Source organism: Staurois parvus, unplaced genomic scaffold (assembly GCF_062004578.1).
Source record: "Staurois parvus isolate SC_StPar_1 unplaced genomic scaffold, SC_StPar_1.0 ptg000896l, whole genome shotgun sequence".
Taxonomy (NCBI): domain Eukaryota; kingdom Metazoa; phylum Chordata; class Amphibia; order Anura; family Ranidae; genus Staurois; species Staurois parvus.
This window is the reverse complement of record NW_028318692.1, coordinates 87,118-105,176: the sequence shown is the minus strand read 5'-3', so window position 1 is coordinate 105,176 and position 18,059 is coordinate 87,118. Positions and strand designations below refer to the sequence as shown.

Below are 18,059 nucleotides of genomic sequence, written 5' to 3'. Positions count from 1 at the left end.
CCAGTCCGGACGCTTTCCCCCCTTCCAGTCCGGACACTTTTACCCCCTTCCAGTCCGGACACTTTTACCCCCTTCCTGTCCGGACACTTTTACCCCCTTCCTGTCCGGACACTTTTACCCCCTTCCAGTCCGGACACTTTTACCCCCTTCCAGTCCGGACACTTTTACCCCCTTCCTGTCCGGACACTTTTACCCCCTTCCTGTCCAGACACTTTTACCCCCTTCCTGTCCAGACACTTTTACCCCCTTCCTGTCCGGACACTTTTACCCCCTTCCAGTCCGGACACTTTTACCCCCTTCCTGTCCGGACACTTTTACCCCCTTCCTGTCCGGACACTTTTACCCCCTTCCAGTCCGGACACTTTCACCCCCTTCCAGTCCGGACACTTTCACCCCCTTCCAGTCCGGACACTTTCCCCCTCTTCCAGTCCGAACACTTTTACCCCCTTCCAGTCCGGACACTTTTACCCCCTTCCTGTCCGGACACTTTTACCCCCTTCCTGTCCGGACACTTTTACCCCCTTCCTGTCCGGACACTTTTACCCCCTTCCTGTCCGGACACTTTTACCCCCTTCCAGTCCGGACACTTTCACCCCCTTCCAGTCCGGACACTTTCCCCCTCTTCCAGTCCGGACACTTTTACCCCCTTCCAGTCCGGACACTTTTACCCCCTTCCAGTCCGGACGCTTTCACCCCCTTCCAGTCCGGACACTTTCACCCCCTTCCAGTCCGGACGCTTTCACCCCCTTCCAGTCCGGACGCTTTCACCCCCTTCCAGTCCGGACGCTTTCACCCCCTTCCAGTCCGGACGCTTTCATCCCCTTCCAGTCCGGACACTTTCACCCCCTTCCAGTCCGGACACTTTCACCCCCTTCCAGTCCGGACACTTTCACCCCCTTCCAGTCCGGACACTTTCACCCCCTTCCAGTCCGGACACTTTCACCCCCTTCCAGTCCGGACACTTTCACCCCCTTCCAGTCCGGACACTTTCACCCCCTTCCAGTCCAGGCCAATTTTCAGCTTTCAGCGCTATCAGACTTTGAATGACAATTGCGCGGTCATGCAACACTGTAGCCATATGATTTTTTTAGGATTTTTTTGAGACAGATTAAACTTTATTTTGATGGTATTTATTCACTACTGAGATTTTTATTTTTTTTTGCTATCTAAAATGAAAAAGTCCAAAAATTTTGAAAAAAAAGTTTTTTTTTTAATAAAATTTTGCAAATAAATAATATTTCATCATAGATCTTGGCCAAAATTTATTCCGTTATATTTTTAGTTATAAAAAAATAACCCAAATTAGTTTATAACCAAAAATTATAATTTTTAAACATTTTTTTTACATTTTTTAATATTATTTTTTATTTTTATTTTACATACTGTCACCCTAGCAGTACAGTGTCACCATGGTGACACTGTACTACTTGTGGGGGGTGATGAAGATTTTTTTTTTCTTTTTACACTGATTGCTTTTACACCCATAAAGGATGTAAAAGCAATCATTTCTCCTCCTCTCCAGCTGCATTCTTGCAGTCATTGAGAAATACTGTGTGAGCTGTGATTGGTCACACCTTGTCACATGGAACAAGGCTGTTGTGAATATCCCTGTACCATGTGATCTCGGTGATCATTCACAGATTTCACACGTAGTAAGCAATGATGTCAGAAGTGACATATTGCTTACTACTCTGCATGTGATCACTGATTGACCAATCAGTGATCACATGATCGGGACCTCACACTGCCAGCTTCTACTCTTCTTTCTCAGTAGGGGGATTGGTTCTAGTATCTGCACACCCTTCTACCTCCATGTGTGCCCTCACCTAAGAAAGCGTCTCTTATAAGAAATGCACTTATTAAGATCAAAAATGCAGTCAGATGGGGTCGGAGGGTGGGGGAGGTCCACATTTGCCTTCGGGTCATGAACAGCGCACGTACAGCAGTGATCTGCACTGGTGGCTAAAGCACAGAAAAATATACATAGCCCAATAGGCACGTGCAGGGCTGTGGATAAGGGGGTACCACCAGTCCTCCTGTACGGGGCCCAGACCAGCAGGGGGGGCCCAGGCATCTGGGTGAATTGGATGTCGGTAGGGAGGGTGACCAGCACGGCGTGGAATTATTGGAACTGATCCCCTGTATGGCTCTTCTTGCAGCAGCTGAAAGCTGGATTCTTGTCCTCTCCCACCCAGCTGTTCAGAGATGGTCATACAGGGGATCGGTTCTAGTAATTGCTCCTCCCGCTGCACCCTTCACCCTCCCTGTGCACCGTGCATTTCCCTCTCTGGTACCGATCACTCGTGTTCATAACTAAAGCATCGTAAACTGTTTTTTTTTTTTTTTTTTTTTGTTAGAGTGGGCCCTGTCAGGTCGACTGTATGGGGCCTGTGGTTTCTAACAGCAGCCCAAGGCACGTGGGTGGATCCTCTGAAAGGTTCACATCTAAAAGCCCATTAACCCCCCTGGCGGTATTCCCGAGTGTAGCTCGGGGTAAAGTTTAAGCACCACAAGCGGTAACCCCCCCCGAGCTACACTCGAATACGCTGCAGCGTTGCTCCGGGATCCCTCCAGCACTTACCTTGTCCTGCGCTCCTGTGATGTCCCCCCTGCAACGTCCCCGGCCATCTCCTCCGGCCGATGCCGGCATCCGTCTGCCGGGTTCCGTTCCCTGCGACATCAGGACATACGGGGACATAATCGGCGGGAAATTTGAAAATGTCAAAAAGTGACATTCACTAAATACACTAAAATCACATAGTATAACATTCCTGTATCAAACCATTTCACATACATTTTGTCCCGAGTGCTTTGTCCGGCGCCCTGCCTGCATTTTTACTGTTCTTTCTGCCTGGAAACTGAGAAACGTCCATGGCGTCCAAAAAGCGTCCCTTTACGTCAAAAGCGGTTTTAGACCGGCTAGAGAACAGCGATAGTAAATCAGAACCACTTGCAGAATTGAGTGATAATGATTCGTGGGGGAAATTCCTCATCAGACACTGAAAACGATTCTGCGACTTTGCTCAGCGATGTGCGAACTTGGCGCTATATTTCAAATTTCAATGTTTTTGGTTTGATTATATTATTGAATTATATTTATTATTATATTTTTATTTTTTAGGATTATTTATTAAATTATAATTTATGATTTCGTGTTTCAAATTTTATCATCCCCGGGATGTTTACTAGACTCTTGTTCGGACAGATTTCAGTGAGTTATTCCTAAGAATTACAGCCTACAATAAAAAAACAACATATTTCCATGCAAAAAAATGTACCGCTTTGAGCACAGAAATACTGACATAATCGGACCGCTAGGGAGGTTAATCCCTTCCTGCCCAGTGTCAGTGCTTTTTATTAGCACTGATCACTGTATTAGTGTCACTGGGGATGTCAGTGACAGTTAGTTCCCCCCCAGTGTCAGAATGGCTGCCACAGTCCTGCTATAAGTCGCTGATCGCCACCATTACTAGTATTAAAAAAAAATTTCCAGTATATATACCACCACTTGTACGTGTAGTTTGTACTGAGAACAAATCAGAAAAAAAAACATTTACGTTGTTTTAATCCCTTTTATGTCTGCCTAACACATATGTGCGGAGGCTAATGGATGGGCTTTAATACCCACAAACCACACATATGCGTCGCTGGTACTTGTACTCCCAGCACAGATACCGGGCAGTAGAACACAATTCTTGGTCCTTGCTAATGATTGGTAGCCGAAGAGACTGGTTCCTGATCATGTGACCACTGTGACAGCCAATCACAATGGTCATGCAAGCGTTCCTGCTGCTCCCCTCCAACTTCAGACCTTTTTAAAGAGAAGCTGGGGCTGCTGGAAAGGGAATAAACCATTCATTAAGGTCCTCACAGACTAAACTACCCCTATTAGTAGTAATACAATTTTTGTTTTCATGATCTCCAGTGGCAAGTGCCGTGTGCCAGCCTGGTGTGACCGCGTTCTGTGGAGAGGAAGTAACATTAAACAGCTAAGATACCGCAGCCACATGGAGCTGAAAACCAGCGACCACAAGCCTGTCAGCTCTCTGTTCAGCATTGGGGTAAGCACCATATATATTAACTGCCTAACGATGAACACCAAGGTGACACATGCGGGTGCAATGGAGTGCACATCGCGTGTCTAGGGCAACCCACTAATTTATATATATATATAAAGTGTAATATATATAAATAAATTATACTCCATTCATAAATTGGCGTACCCCTGAGGACGTGCTGTCGCACGAAACACGTTGGGTGGAGCCATCATTGCTGACGTCACGCCGTCTTCTGGGCAAGGAGCCGCTCCCCAGATTATAGATACACGCACCACCGGTACTGAGAGGATGCTGGATGATTAACCCCATAAGCTGCTTCTCTACTCCTGCACCCAGATGTGACAGATTGTAACCAATGCTTGTATACATCAAAGTTCTGGTGAGTGCACACCCATCAGAAGTGGTGGATTACCTTTAAAGATATACGCACATCTGCACTTTGATCAAAAGGATATATTGTGTCTTAATTTTTCTGCAAGACATGCTGTTTGTGGCTAGATTATTGCTTGCTCGTATGTGGTTGCAGGCGTTGTCGCCTACATTTTTGACAGTGGGTAGCTGCGGTAAATAGTGCTTTACCATGTAAGAAGGTCATCCATATACAGTCAGGTCCATAAATATTGGGACATCGACACAATTCTAACATTTTTGGCTCTATACACCACCACAATGGATTTGAAATGAAACGAACAAGATGTGCTTTAACTGCAGGCTGTCAACTTTAATTTGAGGGTATTTACATCCAAATCAGGTGAACGGTGTAGGAATTACAACAGTTTGCATATATGCCTCCCACTTGTTAGGGACCAAAAGTAATGGGACAATTGGCTTCTCAGCTGTTCCATGGCCAGGTGTGTGTTATTCCCTCATTATCCCAATTACAATGAGAAGATAAAAGGTCCAGAGTTCATTTCAAGTGTGCTATTTGCATTTGGAATCTGTTGCTGTCAACTCTCAAGATGAGATCCAAAGAGCTGTCACTATCAGTGAAGCAAGCCATCATTAGGCTGAAAAAACAAAACAAACCCATCAGAGAGATAGCAAAAACATTAGGCGTGGCCAGAACAACTGTTTGGAACATTCTTAAAAAGAAGGAACGCACCGGTGAGCTCAGCAACACCAAAGGACCTGGAAGACCACGGAAAACAACTGTGGTTGATGACCGAAGAATTCTTTCCCTGGTGAAGAAAACACCCTTCACAACAGTTGGCCAGATCAAGAACACTCTCCAGGAGGTAGGTGTATGTGTGTCAAAGGCAACAATCAAGAGAAGACTTCACCAGAGTGAATACAGAGGGTTCACCACAAGATGGAAACCATTGGTGAGCCTAAAAAACTGGAAGGCCAGATTAGAGTTTGCCAAACGACATCTAAAAAAGCCTTCACAGTTCTGGAACAACATCCTATGGACAGATGAGACCGAGATCAACTTGTACCAGAGTGATGGGAAGAGAGAGTATGGAGAAGGAAAGGAACTGCTCATGGTCCTAAGCATACCACCTCATCAGTGAAGCATGGTGGTGGTAGTGTCATGGCGTGGGCATGTATGGCTGCCAATGGAACTGCTTCTCTTGTATTTATTGATGATGTGACTGCTGACAAAAGCAGCCGGATGAATTCTGAAGTGTTTCGGGCAATATTATCTGCTCATATTCAGCCAAATGCTTCACAACTCATTGGACGCTTCACAGTGCAGATGGACAATGACCCAAAGCAGACTGCAAAAGCAACCAAAGAGTTTTTTAAGGGAAAGAAGTGGAATGCTCTGCAATGGCCAAGTCAATCACCTGACCTGAATCCGATTGAGCATGCATTTCACTTGCTGAAGACAAAACTGAAGGGAAAATGCCCCAAGAACAAGCAGGAACTGAAGACAGTTGCAGTAGAGGCCTGGCAGAGCATCACCAGGGATGAAACCCAGCATCTGGTGATGTCTATGCGTTCCACACTTCAGGCTGTAATTGACTGCAAAGGATTTGCAACCAAGTATTAAAAAGTAAAAGTTTGATTTATGATTATTATTCTGTCCCATTACTTTTGGTCCCTTAACAAGTGGGAGGCACATATGCAAACTGTTGTAATTCCTACACCGTTCACCTGATTTGGATGTAAATACCCTCAAATGAAAGCTGACAGTCTGCAGTTAAAGTACATCTTGTTCGTTTCATTTCAAATCCATTGTGGTGGTGTATAGAGCCATAAATGTTAGAATTGTGTCGATGTCCCAATATTTATGGACCTGACTGTACGTAGAGGATTGTATAAAAGAGGGTTATATGTGAGCGCAAAGGTAGTACAGCAGCTGGCATTGAAGGTAAAACCTCTTAACCTCTAAATAATCAAATAAATATAAATGCATCAAATAAATATAAATGCAGCGCTTAAAATGACAATATTATAGTAGTGATAATAATGTGGGCGCTAAAAGTGATTAAAATGCAGATGGTGAACCGTCATAAAATGACGCATGTGCCTGATAAAAGCAACTATAATAAAGTGACTGAAGTGCGTTTATAAATACACAGGGTAAAAAAAAGGTCCAAATTTCAAGGTGATCCGTGTTCCGTGCTGGTGATCTCTGTGATGTAGACCAGTAATGTGAATGCACTCACCAGAAGCGCAAAAGATATGCGCATATAATATCCCAGTATGGTCATCAAGGATGGCGGAATCATCTGGCACACCATAAGCACACAAGGTAACTCCAATCACTCACAGGACACTCTCACCTTCCAGGGACAACTCCAGGTAAGGGTATGACGGTTCACCATCTGCATTATAATCACTTTTAGCGCACACATTATTATTGTCACTACTATATTATTGTCATTTTAAGCGCTGCATTTATATTTATTTGAATATACATAGAGGACGCCCTGATAAATATAAAGTTTGGGATAAATGGCTTGACGTTTACTTGTGACGAGGAGGAGAAGCAATGATTATTCCCTGTAAAACCATCATGTTGGCTGTTATTATGCTGGGCTTCCTTTCCTTGCCTGCAGCAAAGGTTTTACTATCTGTATACTGTAATATTCGCTTGTCGAATCGACCTGTGCTTGTTTTCATTGAATTTGTGATGTGACTGCATGTCTGTTCCTCTCAATAAAAAGTTTGCTTGATTTAAAAAAAAAAAAAAAAAGTGATCACATGATTGGGAATCTGTCTGCCCTGTTTTCAGTCTTTGGTGCTCAGCTCGGAGCTGTCCGTGACAGCGCAATCTCTGTGCTGGGAGCTCTTTGCAGTACAAACACAGTAGCTCATACATACGGTCCCGTGTTATCCATGAGGCCACATACGGTATATGTGTACCCTTAGTGGGGAGGTGTTAAAGCTTCACCATGCATGTAATTATCTGAATATACAGTCTGTGTACAATCTACTTTTAGATTTACCAAAACTGTGTAAAATGAGGAGCTGTGTGAACTATACAATCGGTATCCAGGACCTGTCTAATCTATACAATCGGTATCCAGGACCTGTCTAATCTATACAATCGGTATCCAGGACCTGTCTAAACTATACAATCGGTATCCAGGACCTGTCAAAACTGTACAATCGGTATCCAGGACCTGTCTAAACTGTACAATCGGTATCCAGGACCTATCTAAACTGTACAATCGGTATCCAGGACCTGTCTAAACTGTACAATCGGTATCCACGACCTGTCTAAAGTGTACAATCGGTATCCAGGAGCTGTCTAAACTGTACAATCGGTATCCACGACCTGTCTAAAGTGTACAATCGGTATCCAGGACCTGTCTAAACTGTACAATCGGTATCCACGACCTGTCTAAACTGTACAATCGGTATCCAGGAGCTATCTAAACTGTACAATCAGTATCCAGGACCTGTCTAAAGTGTACAATCGGTATCTAGGAGCTATCTAAACTATACAATCAGTATCCATGACCTGTCTAAACTGTACAATCGGTATCCATGACCTGTCTAAACTGTACAATCGGTATCCGGGACCTGTCAAAACTGTACAATCGGTATCCACGACCTGTCTAAACTGTACAATCGGTATCCAGGAGCTATCTAAACTGTACAATCAGTATCCAGGACCTGTCTAAAGTGTACAATCGGTATCTAGGAGCTATCTAAACTATACAATCAGTATCCATGACCTGTCTAAACTGTACAATCGGTATCCATGACCTGTCTAAAGTGTACAATCGGTATCTAGGAGCTGTCTAAACTGTACAATCGGTATCCAGGAGCTGTCTAAACTGTACAATCGGTATCCAGGACCTGTCTAAAGTGTGCAATCGGTATCTAGGAGCTGTCTAAACTGTACAATCGGTATCCAGGACCTGTCTAAACTGTAAAATCTGTATCCAGGAACTGTCTAAACTGTGTACAATCGGTATCCAGGAGCTGTCTAAACTATACAATCGGTATCCAGGACCTGTCTAAACTGTACAATCGGTATCCAGGACGTGTTTAAACTGTACAATCGGAATCCAGGACCTTGTGACGAGGAGAAGCAATGATTATTCCCTGTAAAACCATCATGTTGGCTGTTATTATGCTGGGCTTCCTTTCCTTGCCTGCAGCACAGGTTTTACTATCTGTATACTGTAATATTCGCTTGTCGAATCGACCTGTGCTTGTTTTCATTGAATTTGTGATGTGACTGCATGTCTGTTCCTCTCAATAAAAAGTTTGCTTGATTTAAAAAAAAAAAAAAAAAAGTGATCACATGATCGGGAATCTGTCTGCCCTGTTTTCAGTCTTTGGTGCTCAGCTCGGAGCTGTCCGTGACAGCGCAATCTCTGTGCTGGGAGCTCTTTGCAGTACAAACACAGTAGCTCATACATACGGTCCCGTGTTATCCATGAGGCCACATACGGTATATGTGTACCCTTAGTGGGGAGGTGTTAAAGCTTCACCATGCATGTAATTATCTGAATATACAGTCTGTGTACAATCTACTTTTAGATTTACCAAAACTGTGTAAAATGAGGAGCTGTCTGAACTATACAATCGGTATCCAGGACCTGTCTAATCTATACAATCGGTATCCAGGACCTGTCTAAACTATACAATCGGTATCCAGGACCTGTCTAAACTGTACAATCGGTATCCACGACCTGTCAAAACTGTACAATCGGTATCCAGGACCTGTCTAAACTGTACAATCGGTATCCAGGACCTGTCTAAACTATACAATCGGTATCCAGGACCTGTCTAAACTGTACAATCGGTATCCACGACCTGTCTAAACTATACAATCTGTATCCAGGACCTGTCTAAACTGTACAATCGGTATCCACGACCTGTCTAAAGTGTACAATCGGTATCCAGGAGCTGTCTAAACTGTACAATCGGAATCCAGGACCTGTCTAAACTGTACAATCGGTATCCACGACCTGTCTAAACTGTACAATCGGTATCCAGGAGCTGTACAGTCGGTATTTAATCAGACAGGCCCTTGTACCGCATATATGTTGGTGGATCCAAAAGAGACTGTACGGTCAGATTGTATCATGTATGGCGTGAGGGAGGATGTACGCCCAGTCTCGGGTACATCATAGTTTGACTCTGTTCTGCAGATATTAGCTCTGTCATTTTTTTATAGTTTGTTTTTCTTTCCCTGGCACACAGTTATTTTGTATATTTCTCTTGTTCTTTCGTGTCCCCGATCAGGAAATCACTGCTGGATTGTTTAGCATTCTCTAAATACAATGAAAATGCTGAGCTCATCCTTTCCCTTGTTTCCTGACCGTTGTGACTTTGGTACCTTTCCAGGTGAAAGTGGTCGATGAGCGGCGATACCGCAAGGCGTTCGAGGAAATCGTGCGGATGATGGACAGAATGGAAAACGATTTCCTTCCTTCCTTAAACCTGAGCAGAAGAGAAGTGAGTGTGTGATGGTGTCATCTGTGTATTACAACTGAACGTTCGGCAGATGGATAGAATGGATAAAGCACTGAAATGTGTACATGGAATCTATTATACCTGCTGAAAGATTTGTTGTTCTGTTCAGCTGTTCTTGTGATGGGGGGGCATCTGCCAAGCTGACCGGCTACCTCACTTAGCTCCTCTGCAATTAAAGAACTACCTTACTTTTAAAATGTGCCGGTGTACAGTATCAAAAACAATTGCAAACGTGTCACGCTCCACTAATATATGTGAAATATACTCTACGGCAGGGGCGGACTGACAACTCATGGGGCCCCCGGGCAATAGGGGATCATGAGGCCCCTGTGTCCTTGCCCAAACTCAAAAAAGCCTATGAAAAAGGTACCAGGAGCATCTCATGGGGCCCCCTACTGACCCCGGACCCTCGGGCAGTGCCCGAATTTCCAAATGGTCAGTCCGCCCCTGGCCCTCCCAGATCTGATCACCTGAGCGGCTCCCACTGAGTGCAGGATGGTGACCAGGGAGATGCAGGTACCGGGGTGCAGAGTTTAGGCCGACACCCCCACTGAATGATCTCCCAGCAGGTGAGAGAGGCGGAGCCACCTACAGTGTGTGGGGAGGGACTAGAGCCGGCTGGGTGCTTCAGCTTAATACAGCAACAAAAGTAAGACGTGTAAGTAGAAGATGGTGGAGATTTTGCATGCAGAGGTCCGAGCTGAAGAGGGGTGACAGGGAGATGTGGATGGGGGGTGCAGAGGTAAGCAACTGTGGAAGAAGACTGAACTCTGCCCTCTGTATGCAGCACACCCCCGAACTCTGCCCTCTGTATGCAGCGCACCCCCGAACTCTGCCCTCTGTATGCAACGCACCCCCGAACTCTGCCCTCTGTATGCAACGCACCCCCGAACTCTGCCCTCTGTATGCAACGCACCCCCGAACTCTGCCCTCTGTATGCAACGCACCCCCGAACTCTGCCCTCTGTATGCAACGCACCCCCGAACTCTGCCCTCTGTATGCAGCGCACCCCCGAACTCTGCCCTCTGTATGCAGCGCACCCCCGAACTCTGCCCTCTGTATGCAGCGCACCCCCAAACTCTGCCCTCTGTATGCAACGCACCCCCAAACTCTGCCCTCTGTATGCAGCTCACCCCCAAACTCTGCCCTCTGTATGCAGCTCACCCCCGAACTCTGCCCTCTGTATGCAGCACACCCCCGAACTCTGCCCTCTGTATGCAGCACACCCCCGAACTCTGCCCTCTGTATGCAGCTCACCCCCAAACTCTGCCCTCTGTATGCAGCTCACCCCCAAACTCTGCCCTCTGTATGCAGCTCACCCCCGAACTCTGCCCTCTGTATGCAGCTCACCCCCAAACTCTGCCCTCTGTATGCAGCACACCCCCAAACTCTGCCCTCTGTATGCAGCGCATCCCCGAACTCTGCCCTCTGTATGCAGTGCACCCCCGAACTCTGCCCTCTGTATGCAGTGCACCCCTGAGTTTCCAAATGGTCAGTCCGCCCCTGCTTTATGGACTTATTCATAAACCATATAAAATTCAAAGTAATTTTCAATAAATTATAAATAGCATATGTGAGTCCAACTTTCGTGTGCAGTCCTTCTGAAACTGCGTGCTTATTTTAAACACAATCCGTGCTTGTTTAGGTGTCTTCCTCTAGCGAAACATTAAAAAAGTCCACAAAAAACTTTACTTATGTGCGCCTTCACCAGTGTGCACTGCTGTGACAGGGAGGCTACTGAAGATTACTATACCTATATAAAAGTCAATGAGCGTTGTGCCGTCCAATCAATTCCCCCTGATGAAGCCACGTGACCCGGTGTCGTAACGCGTAGGGGAGGGGCACGACGCTTAAAGGAAATGTGTTCTTTATGATTTATTGAAAATGACTTTGAATTTTATATTGTTTATGAATAAGTCCATAGAGTATATTTCACATATATTAGTGGAGCACGACACGTTTCCTTTGTTTTTTGATTATAGTGACACACGAGTATGAGTGTGTATGGTGTAGGTGACCCACTTAATTTTTTAGTATTATTGTTTAGATTTTATTTTTTATGTTTGAAAAAACATTTTTTTATTACACAAGTATATGTAATTCTTTAGCATGCCATTCATAGTAGTGTATATATATATATATATATATATATATATATGTGTGTGTGTATATATATATATATGTATAAATATATATATATGTGTGTGTATATATATATATATATATATATATATATATATATATATATATGTATATATATGTGTGTATATATATATATATATGTGTGTGTATATATATATATATATATATACATTTTTGTATATATATTTTAGATATAATTTTTCGCATCATAAATACACCGTAGTAGCTCACAAGAACTCAGCTTTCCATGCTGATATACAGTAGTTTAAGTCCAACAAGGCTTTATTTACAATTGACCGTTTTACTGAACACCAGGAGCGCAGCTATTATACTTTCTGGACCTTCAGGTCTGTGATACAGAATTTGCAGAGTTGTGAGAAGCCAATCACGGAAAGCTTTTTATTATGGTAACATTGTACTGCTTTGGTCAGAGTGTGCTGAAAACAAAAATAGTAAAAAAAATTAAAAATAATGTAATAAAAAAAATAGAAAAATGTAAAAAAAAAAATACAGATTAAATTATTATTTTTATTATTTTCACCAAAGAAATGTATCAGAATACATTTTGACCTAAATTTATGAAGAAATGTTATTTATTTGCAAAATTTTATAACAGAAAGGAAGAAAAGTGCGTTTTCTTTTTCAAAGGTTTCAGGGTTTTATTTAGTAAAAATTTGAAAAATTCTGTGGTGATTAAATACCAATTATCAGTGCGACAGCGCTGAAAGCAGAAAATTGGCCTGGGCAGGAAGGGGGTGAAAGTGCCCGGTATTGAAGTGGTTAATACAACTACCTGATTACACTGTTCAACAAATTTTTATTTTTTGCCAGTTTTGGAAACAAAAGGATCCATTTCTTAATGAATTTCACATTCTGAGTTCAAATATAACAATGAAATGTGTCAATTGGCTCTAGTTTTTCTGTAAACGGAAAGTTTTCTACTATAGGCGTAATGACTACATAATGCACAATAATTATATAGATAGATGTCTTTCCACAAATATAAAGCAAGTGATATTGACTACATAACAAAGCCTAAATGGCATAATATATTGCATAGGATTACCAAGAACAATTATAGCCATAAGCTAAGTTGAATCATTTTAATACTTAGGATTCTCACTAGTTTTGTCTTCAGTTTGTGTCGGTTTTGCTTCTCTTGGCTTTTCTCTTCTATTCGAGGAAAGGGCTATCTCTTACAACTGCACGTGACTACACGCTTCAGGTTCTTCCTCACTTGACTCAACCACGAAGGATTCTGGTGCTTTAGGAATTGGTAGCCCCTCTCCATGAGGAACTGGACGTATTGCCGATGGAATATTTGGATAGTGCACAGAGTACTTTTTCTTCTTATTTAGCCCTTTTACAATTGGAGGCACCATACAAAAGTAACAATTACTAACATGATCTGTTGGCTCTCTCCAAATCATTGGCACAGCGAAAGGCATAGATGCCTTTTTTCCCATTCAACCATTGCTCCAGTGCCGTCCCACAAGAATTGCAGCATATATGTGGTGCCCAGCTCTTGTCCTGGTCTCCTATCTTGCAGCCAAAATACAAGTTGTAGGCTTTCTTAATCATTCCTGTTATCCTCCTTTTTTGTGAGATAAAAGTTATTTCACCGCAGATACAGCAGAAATTATCTGATTTATTCACACAAGTTCGAGGCATTACTGAGTAGCCTATATAAGCCTAAAACGAAATGTAAAGACGAACTACAATCAGCTACAGATACTGCAGCTTTTATGCAGTGAAGTGATGCAATTAAAGGCTAATATTGCATCATCTCAGTATACATGACATTTTCTATTGGTCACCAGTATCAATTGCGCAATATGCAGCTGAAGTTGCATCATAATTTTGAATGGCTTCCGTCATTAGATGGGTGAATATATCATGGAAACTAGAGCCAATCAACATTTTTTAGGGTCATTTTCGTTTTCAGCACCCCAAAATTATGTAAGATTAGCTAATTTTATGCCCAAAACTTTTTACCTGTTGAACAGTGTGATTGAACAGAACTGCGGCTCTATTCTTTATGGTATTTGCAGTGAAATGATTTTGTGACTCGCGTTTAATTTCTATGGTTCCTTCCACAGTTCACATTTGAGTGGGTGAGGTTCCGGCAACTTCAGATCGAAAAATTTCACATCCAGAATGACGGGCAGGTTCCTTGTCACTTCTCCTTTATCCCCAAACTGAACGACACTCAGTACTGTAAACCATGGCTGAGAGCCGAGCCCTGCGAAGGTTATCTGGAGCCAAGTGAGTCATTTGTATTGTTTGGACATTATGATTATTCACAGTGGAGCTGATGGAATTCTAGGTGGTAGACTATAGTAAAACTTCAGGGGTGGCATGCATGGCAGCTAACAGGGTTGCAACTGGGGGGGATGGGAATGTGCCTTGGGCACTGCCGGTCTCATCCAGTGTTTTTCCCCTGCCACTCCGCAGGTGCCCAACCTCCTCAACAGCGGAGATCAGGCCCCAGTGAAGCGGCAGGGTAAGAAGATTTGATGAGACACAAGGCCCTCTTATCACACAGGCACCCCGGTGCATGGATGACCCCTACAATCCCCCCCCCCCCCCAACCAGGGGGAATTGCATGTGGCAGCTGCTACAGGGCATGTGACACCACCTTAAAGCGGAGCTCCACCCAAAAGGGGAAGTTCTCCTTTAAGGACTGCTCCCCCGCTCCCCATTAAGGATTGGCACCTTTGGGGGGCGGGGGGGGGGAGCAAGTACCTGAATTTGACAGGTACCCGCTACCACATCTGGTCTGATCGCCTAGGCCAGGGGTAGGCAACCTGTGGCTCTCTAGCTCTTGTGTAACTACATTTCCCATGAGGCATTGCAAAGATTACAAAACTGACAGTTACAGCTATGACTTGCAGAGGCATGATGGAGCTTGTGGTCCTGCGGCTCTCAGGTTGCCTACCCCTGGCCTAGGCGATTGGAAGCGGAAGGTGTCCTCCCTCCCTGTAGTCTTTTGGGACACGTGACAGGTCCCAGAAGAGTACAGGGCCATTCATGAAGCGCAGCGCTACTCGCGCATGCGCAGTGGGCACCCGGCATCTTCAGTGTGGGCACCTGGCTGTGACAGCTTGTGGCTTCACAGCCGGGTGCCCACACTGAAGATGCCGGCTTCCTGGAATCCAGGACGGCCAGGGAAAAGGGCTGCGGGGGACACACCACGGGACCGAGGGACAGGTAAATGGCTGTTTTTTAAAAGTCAGCAGCTACAGTTTTTGTAGCTGCTGACTTTTATTTTTTGAGAGTGTGAGTGGAACTCCGTGTTCAACGAAAATACAAAGGTTGGACAAAAAAAAAAATAAAAAATTGCTACATGATTTGTAGTTGTGAAAGTGACAACATGCTTTGTGTTCTTTTACTTCCGCTGCGTGATGAGACACCTAGTTAACAGGTGGAAATCCTCACTTTCATGATTCACTACGTGTGCTGCTATTAATACGGAGTCATGTCAGAGCTTACTGAGCTTCAAAAGGGAAAGTTGGTGCCGCTTAGCTGGTGCCTCTGTGATTGAAGTTGCCAATTTATTTGCCGTGTCGCGAGGTCCAGTATCAAAGGTTATGGCGGCATATAGAGTTTCCGGGAAAACGTCTGATAAGCATGAGCGCGGTCCACATGGTCAACTGACTGAAAGAGACAAAAGGACATTGCGCAGGATTGTGACCCGGAATAAGAAAACAATTGCTGCAAAGTGACTGCAGAGCTCGATCCCAGTCTTTGCGGGACTGAGACTGAGCTCTGCAGTGAATGACAAAAGTGAGGCTTCCCACCTGTTTGCTCCTTGAGTCATAATTAGGGGTGCACCGAAATGGAAAAAAAAGCACCGATACAGGTGCCGCAAAAACACCGCTACTGCTCGGTAGTTCTGAGACTTACATAAGAAACCATCAATCCTGGCGCTGGGCATAGAGATGAGTGAAGGAAAGATGGCTGCCACTCATCTCTATGCCCTTGGAGGACCAGAGCGGTCACTTCCCGTTCCGGCCATATTTTTTTTTTAAGGCACTAGATCAATGCTTTTTTTTGATCCAATGATTTACATTGCAGAGGAGAGTTGTAGGGTCCTATTGACCCCATATCTCTCCATAAAGAGGACCTGTCACTAATTATTTCTATCTATGCATGCATTTCTTGTGACAATAATAAAAAATGATTAAAATTTTTTCTAAAGAAAAAAAAAAAAGTTTAAAGTGCCCCCCCCCCCCCATGCTCACACATAGTGGTGAACTCATACTTTGGCCACGCCCACATATGTAAACAGTGTTCAAACCACACATGTGAGGTATTGCCACGAACGTCGTAGCAAGAGCAATAATTCTCACACTAGACCTCCTCTGTAACGTCATACTGCTAACCTGTAGAAATTATTAAAGCATCACCCATGGAGATTTTCAAGTATCGCAGTTTCACGCCATTCCACGAGCGTGCACAGTTTTAAAGCGTGACATGTCGGGTATCTATTTACTCGCCGTAACATCCTCTTTCATATTTTACAAAACAATTGGGGTATACATTGTTTTTTTTTGTTTGTTTTTTAATCAGTGTATTTTTTTTTTCAAAAAATATATATTCATTTTTAAAAATTGCGCATTTCGGTTTTCAGCCAAGTGCATTTTGATTTTTCGTTTTTGGTTTTGGCACCAGAATTTTCATTTCGGTGCACCACTAGCGTTGTTCTGTTTGCATTTCATGAATGTATATATAAATTGTTACTATTTATGAGTATCTGGCATTCCTTGCTTTCATTTCACAATCATTTCCTGGCCTCAGATGAGTCGGTGGAGATCAGTCTGGAAGTCTACGTCAGCAAAGACTCCGTCACGCTGCTGAACTCGAGTCAGGACAGCATCGAGGACATCCTGGTACTTCACCTGGACCGCGGCAAAGATTACTTCCTGACCATCACCGGGAGCTACCTGGTCAGCTCGTTCGGCACATCTCTGGAGGCCTTGTGCCGAATGAAGAGGCCCATCCGGGAGATCCCGGTCACCAAACTCATCGATCTGGTGAGAATTCAGTGCCTCCTGGTGGACGCTTTTAGAGAAATCTTTCTTTCTTCTCCTGTATGAAAATTGTAGGCTCAGTTGTTACTATTGATGTCTTACAGCGGGTAAAATAAGTATTGAACACGTCACCATTTTTCTCAGTAAATACATTTCTAAAGGTGCTATTGACATGGAATTTTCACCACACGTTGGCAACAACCCATGCAATCCATACATACAAAGAAACCAAAATAAATAAGTTCAGAAATTAAGTTATGTGTAATAAAATGGAATGACGCAGGGAAAAAGTATTGAACACGCTAACTGAAATTTATTTAATACTTCATACAAAATCCTTTGTTGGCAATGACAGCTTCAAGACGCCTCCTGTATGGATAACCGAGTGGCATGCATTGCTCAGGTGTGATTTTGGCCCATTCTTCCACACAAACCGTCTTCAAATCTTGATGGTTCCGTGGGCCTCTTCTATGGACTGATCTCTAGTTCTTTCCATAGATTTTCTATTGGATTCAAGTCAGGTGATTGGCTGGGCCATTCTAGCCGCTTTATTTTCTTTTTGGAAACCAACTGAGAGTTTCCTCGGCTTTGTGTTTGGGATCATTGTCTTGCTGAAATGTCCACCCTTGTTTTGTCTTCATTATCCTGGTAGATGGCCGCAGATAATTATCTAGCATGCCTTGGTCCATTTTTCCATTCATCGACATGACGTTTGCCAGTACAATATGCTGAAAACCAGCCACACACCATGATCTTCCCACCACCATGCTTCAGAGTTGGTATGGTGTTTTTGGGGTGATGTGCAGTGCCATTTGACCTTCAAACATGGTGTGTATTATGGAATCCAAAGAGTTCAATTTTGGTCTCATCTAACCAGACTATATTCTCACAGTATTTCACAGGCTTGTCTAAATGTTGTGCAGCAAACTTTAAACGAGCTTCA

The 18,059-nt window shown here is 43.8% G+C and overlaps 1 protein-coding gene across 3 annotated transcripts in view; it reads left to right on the top strand.

Annotated features, from left to right (window-relative positions):
- Positions 1-18,059, top strand: part of OCRL (OCRL inositol polyphosphate-5-phosphatase) — a 165,755-nt gene that overhangs the window by 113,508 nt on the left and 34,188 nt on the right. For all 3 annotated transcript variants that reach the window (XM_089656221.1, XM_089656220.1, XM_089656219.1), the window contains 4 exons: positions 3,926-4,061; positions 9,813-9,923; positions 14,183-14,348; positions 16,884-17,119. In XM_089656221.1, the coding sequence (XP_089512347.1) occupies positions 3,926-4,061; positions 9,813-9,923; positions 14,183-14,348; positions 16,884-17,119 (649 nt within the window). The remainder of the gene's footprint in view (positions 1-3,925; positions 4,062-9,812; positions 9,924-14,182; positions 14,349-16,883; positions 17,120-18,059) is intronic.